We start from the raw sequence: 6,312 nt of genomic DNA on the forward strand, positions 1-6,312 counted from the left end.
GTAAAGTACTTTGAAAATACTTCGTATAAAGGTATTTTTTATTTGTATATTGCTACATTTTGGAGCCTAATAAACTTTTGCTGGTACTGTTTATGTTTCATTTCATTTTAGATTTTCATAAAAACTAATCAACAACTATGATATGGTAAATTATCTGGCCCACCCTGGAAAAAAATATCTGGCGACGCCACTGGGTAGGCTTTGAAAAAAGTTGCTTTTGACGTAATAGTATAAACGTCAAAGTGTTATTAGATCAACATTTTGATAGTCTTAGCAACGTTTTTTCTCTTGCGAAGAAAGGCAAAATCGGAAAAACGGTATAAACAAATTAGCTGCTGACGAAAATACAGAAAACTAAATCGATCAAGAACACGCCACTGGGGGATTATTATTAGTCTAGTGGACCCCTATAATCCCTGAAATTTTGATCTTGTTAGTATACGTAGTTTTCGAGAAAATCGGAAAAACGTTATAAACAAATTGGCTGCTGACGAAAATACCGAAAACTAAATCGATCAAGAACACGCCACTGGGGGATTATTATTAGTCTAGTGGGCTTCTATAATCCCTAAAATTTTGATCTTGTTAGTATACGCAGTTTTCGAGAAAATCGGAAAAACGGTATAAACAAATTAGCTGCTGACGAAAATATCAAAAACTAAATCGATCAAGAACACGCCACTGGGTGATTATTATTAGTCTAGTGGACCCCTATAATCCCTGAAATTTTGATCTTGTTAGTATACGTAGTTTTCGAGAAAATCGGAAAACGTTATAAACAAATTGGCTGCTGACGAAAATACCGAAAACTAAATCGATCAAGAACACGCAACTGGGAGATTATTATTAGCCTGGTGGGCCTCTATAATCCCTGAAATTTTGATCTTGTTAGTATACGCAGTTTTCGAGAAAATCGGAAAAACGGTATAAACAAATTAGCTGCTGACGAAAATATCAAAACTAAATCGATCAAGAACACGCCACTGGGTAATTATTATTAGTCTAGCGGACCCCTATAATCCCTGAAATTTTGATCTTGTTAGCACACGTAGTTTTCGAGAAAATCGGAAAAACGGTATAAACAAATTGGCTGCTGACGAAAATACTGAAAACTAAATCGATCAAGAACACGCCACTTGGTTATTATTATTAGTCTAGCGGACCCCTATAATCCCTGAAATTTTGATCTTGTTAGTATACGTAGTTTTCGAGAAAATCGGAAAAACGTTATAAACAAATTGGCTGCTGACGAAAATACCGAAAACTAAATCGATCAAGAACACGCTACTGGGGGATTATTATTAGTCTAGTGGGCCTCTATAATCCCTGAAATTTTGATCTTGTTAGTATACGCAGTTTTCGAGAAAATCGGAAAAACGTTATAAACAAAGTGGCTGCTGACGAAAATACCGAAAACTAAATCGATCAAGAACACGCCACTGGGTTATTATTATTATTAGTCTAGTGGACCACTATAATGCCTGAAATTTTGATCTTGTTAGTGTAGGTAGTTTTCGAGAAAATCGGAAAAACGATATAAACAAATTAGCTGCTGACGAAAATACAGAAAACTAAATCGATCAAAAACACGCCACTGGGGATTATTATTAGTCTAGTGGTCCTCTATAATCCCTGAAATTTTGATCTTGTTAGTATACGCAGTTTTCGAGAAAATCGGAAAAACTGTATAAACAAATTAGCTGCTGACGAAAATACCGAAAACTAAATCGATCAAGAACACGCCACTGGGTAATTATTATTAGTCTAGCGGACCCCTATAATCCCTGAAATTTTGATCTTGTTAGCACACGTAGTTTTCGAGAAAATCGGAAAAACGGTATAAACAAATTGGCTGCTGACGAAAATACTGAAAACTAAATCGATCAAGAACACGCCACTTGGTTATTATTATTATTAGTCTAGTGGACCACTATAATGCCTGAAATTTTGATCTTGTTAGTGTAGGTAGTTTTCGAGAAAATCGGAAAAACGGTATAAACAAATTAGCTGCTGACGAAAATACAGAAAACTAAATCGATCAAAAACACACCACTGGGGGATTATTATTAGTCTAGTGGGCCTCTATAATCCCTGAAATTTTGATCTTGTTAGTATACGTAGTTTTCGAGAAAATCGGAAAAACTGTATAAACAAATTAGCTGCTGACGAAAATACCGAAAACTAAATTGATCAAGAACACGCCACTTTGTAATTATTATTAGTCTAGCGGACCCCTATAATCCCTGAAATTTTGATCTTGTTAGTACACGTAGTTTTCGAGAAAATCGGAAAAACGGTATAAACAAATTGGCTGCTGACGAAAATACTGAAAACTAAATTGATCAACACGCCACTGGGTGATTATTATTAGTCTAGTGGACCCCTATAATCCCTGAAATTTTGATCTTGTTAGTATACGCAGTTTTCGAGAAAATCGGAAAAACGATACAAACAAATTAGCTGCTGACGAAAATACCGAAAACTAAATTGATCAAGAACACGCCACTGGGTGATTATTATTAGTCTAGTGGACCCATATAATCCCTGAAATTTTGATCTTGTTAGTATACTTACTTAGTGTACTTAATTAGCTGCTGACGAAAATACCGAAAACTAAGTCCATCAATAACACGAAACTGTGTGCTTCTAGTTAGTAGTGATATAAATCATGACCTTTTTTTTGTTGTTTCTGTCGATATGATAGTAACCAATTGTTGATAAAGGTAGTAGTACTAGTACTATCATAAATGAATTAGTTTTTTATTTTTTTTAAATTTTGGTTACATTAGTATAATGTATACATATTTTATAAAATTACACTAGGCGTGTCAATTTGAAATTATAATAATTAATCCGATATAAAAATATCGGTAATAATATATTAACATAATGAAGCATACTTCGTTTTAGTACTATTTAAATATTAATAAAATTCTCCTGCAAGAAATTGTATGATTATTTCATATTAAGTTAAGTCGCCCGACGCCACTGGCCCTTCGGCTATGTTCGGCAAATCGGCCGCTATATTTTGGCTGCTAAGTTCACATCAGTTTTTTAGAAAAGCAATCTAAAGATAAAAAAAACGCTGCTGAGACTATCAAAATGCTGATATAATAATATTTTGATGTTTAAACTATGCCTTTAAAAGAAACTTTTTTCTTGTCCACTGTCATTGATATCTTAATTATTAGATATTAATACACCTCTATATAGTATTATCGTATTCTGGTACGTTGTCGATTTTTTAAATAGAATACTTCTAATAAATTTTTTATCTTATTTTTATTAGAATGGTCATAATCAAGAGGGCTAGTGATACCGTGTTATAAAAATAAGGTAATTTAGGGCTTATTTTTTCGTATTTATTACAATTTTGCTAATAACTTTGGTTTGAAACAAGATATCAAGATGCGGTTTTCGCTGACTTTTTAAGCTTTTATTACACTTTAGTATCAGCTAAAATTACATATACTATCGCATTTAAATTTTTTGAAAAGTCACGTAATGTTTGTTAAATTGTAAGACAGCGCCCCCTAGCGTCTACTTTCAAAAGCTTATTTTTATTGTTTATATGGTATAATATCGAGTAAAAGGTACGCGAATTATATCCACGTAGCTGGGTACGTCACCCGCCTTTGACGTCACTGCTACCTCAGCAGTAGAAGCCTATAAATATAAGTTACATTTATATTTTCTCATCTTTTTGTTAGTACTGTTCAACCAAACATATTAATAAACTGATCAAGTCTCTGTGTTGTTTTTTAAAAAGTAATTGTCCCGGTCACGAAAGAAAACTGGCGCAGTCGGTAGGATTTGCCAAGCCATCTAACAAAAATCGTAGTTGGTGCCCATCACGCGGATTAAATTGGTAAAACCCAAAAAACGGATTCACACAAATCGAGACAGTGAAAAGCAAAAAACAGCCCAAAGACACCGTTGGAACAGAGGACAAGCATCGCCGAAAGTCCAACACCTGGCAGAGGACAAGCATCGCCGAAACCAGCTTAGAATAAGGACCTGGTCGAGGACAAACATAGCCAACACCAGTTAGGTTAAGAAGAAACGAAAAACGAAGCAACGAAAAACGAAAAACCACCCGAAAAACCGAAATCATCACCCGAAAACCGAAATCATCACCCGAAAAACGAAATCATCAACGAAAATCATCCCCGAAAACATCGCACTCAATGAACATCGTAGCTAGACTCACCCTGTACATCTCTCTACTGTAAGTCGTATTTTTCTATTCTGCTTATTAGTATCGTATTTTGCATTTACTTTTATTTTTATTTTTAAATCTATTTTCGTATTTTGCTTTTTTTCCATATATATCCATTTTCCATTTTATTTTTATTTTTTAATTTTTATTCGTAAAAAACGATTTGATTAAGTTTATTTTATGTCCGATTCAGATAGTGAAATCGAAGAAATAACTAATAAATTTAGGCTTCAAAATTTAAGTTCTAGACATTTTGAAAAAGATAGTTTTGAACAAAGTCTCAGATATAGAACTATTTCTGATTCAATTATTAACTCTGAACTAGAAAATATTTTAGATCAAGTAATGGCTACTTCAAATCAATCTCAAAATCAATCTGAAAATCCCTCTCAAATAAATTATTCATTTTTAAGATTATATATTGATACAATTCCTGTGTATGATGGCAATCCACACACTTTAAATATTTTTATTGATACGTGTCAAAGCTTAATAACAAACTTTTATAGAGAAGGAAACGATGGACATAATAATTTTATAATGCGTGCAATAATCGGAAGATTATCAGGCAGAGCATTGAGTTTAATTGGTTCACGTATTCATGAATTAAATTCATGGGATCAAATTAAAAACTTATTAAATCTTAGCTTTGGTGACCAACGAAATCTAGATTGTCTTGTTCAAGATTTGATTATCCTAAAACCTAATCGTAACGAAACTCCATATAATTTTGGAATGAGGTGTCAAGACGCACGTTCCTTAGTATTTTCAAAATTAAATATGTTAAGTCTAAACCCAGCTGAACACACTATAAAAATAGCAAATTATGAAGAACTAGCATTAAAAACTTTTATTAGAGGTTTAAGTGGTCAATTGCAAAATAATATTCGATTAAGAGACCCAAAAACTTTAGAAAAAGCTATGAGTTTGGTTATTGAAGAAGAAAATTTTCTTTATAGCCAAAATAAACAAAATTTGGTAAATAACAATCAAACTTTTCAACTGAATCAAAGATTTACACCTGTAGATAATCCTTTCAGTAAACCAATTAATTTCCAAAATAATAATTCCAATCTCTCTTTCCCAAAATTACAGAATAATAATCCTTTTCAGAATAATCCTTTTCTGAATAATCCTTTTCAGAATAATCCATTTCTACAGAATAGTCAAAAACCTTTATTTTCACCTTATAATAATTTTAAAAATAATTATCAACAAAATTTATTTAGACCTAATAATCAATCATTTAATAACAGACCAAATTCTAACCAATTTCCAATGAGATCAAATGTATTTCCAAGACCAACTTTTCAACCTTTTAATAGACAAATGAATTATCCTCAAAGGAGTAATTTCCAACAGAATTTTAATCAAAATCCAAAACCATTTTTCAAATCTAGTCAAGTTATAAAAAATCAAAATTTACAAAAACCAGAACCCATGGAAGTATCATCCGGTAGAAATGCAGTTATGCATCCCAAGCAAAATTTATTATTTTCTCAAAACATTAACCCAGTGACTCAGAATGATTATCCTAATGAAACCTTTGATTGTTCTCAACATTATTGCGAAGAATATCCAGACTATGCTGACCAAGAATATTATAATTATTATTTTAACAATGAAAATGCAAGTTCTAATAATTATATCTCGACGACATATGACACACAAGAATATAATGAACAATTGAATAATGAACAATTTAATAATGAGTGTTTGTTTCCCAATAATAACACAGACACAGATAATGTAAATTTTCCTTTGACTCCACCTATGAAGGAAATAACTTAATTAATATCAATGCACTTAATAGAAAAAATCTACCTCATATTTTTATTCCTGAACTTAATGCTAATTTCTTAATAGATACAGGTAGTTCAAAAAGTTTAATTTCTCCTAAATTAGTAAAACAATTTTATCCTAATTCTATATTTTTTGAAGATTTTCAAATTCAATCAGCTCATATGATATCCTATCATAATGAAGTTATTGTCATACCTATTTTTAATATTTTTAATGAAAATCAAAAACACAAATTTTATGTTTTTAAATTTAGTGACAAATATGATGGTATTATTGGTACAAATCTATTA

At 31.6% G+C, this 6,312-nt stretch overlaps 1 protein-coding gene across 1 annotated transcript; it reads left to right on the forward strand.

Annotated features, from left to right (window-relative positions):
* Positions 1-4,759: 4,759 nt before the first annotated feature.
* On the forward strand, positions 4,760-6,010 carry LOC115874150 (GATA zinc finger domain-containing protein 14-like). The gene has a single exon (XM_030889249.1). It carries the CDS (start codon positions 4,760-4,762, stop codon positions 6,008-6,010), a length of 1,251 nt encoding a protein of 416 aa, XP_030745109.1.
* The last annotated feature ends 302 nt before the right edge of the window (positions 6,011-6,312 follow it).

Source organism: Sitophilus oryzae, unplaced genomic scaffold (assembly GCF_002938485.1).
Source record: "Sitophilus oryzae breed Bouriz unplaced genomic scaffold, Soryzae_2.0 scaffold_1011_pilon_pilon, whole genome shotgun sequence".
Taxonomy (NCBI): Eukaryota; Metazoa; Arthropoda; class Insecta; order Coleoptera; family Curculionidae; genus Sitophilus; species Sitophilus oryzae.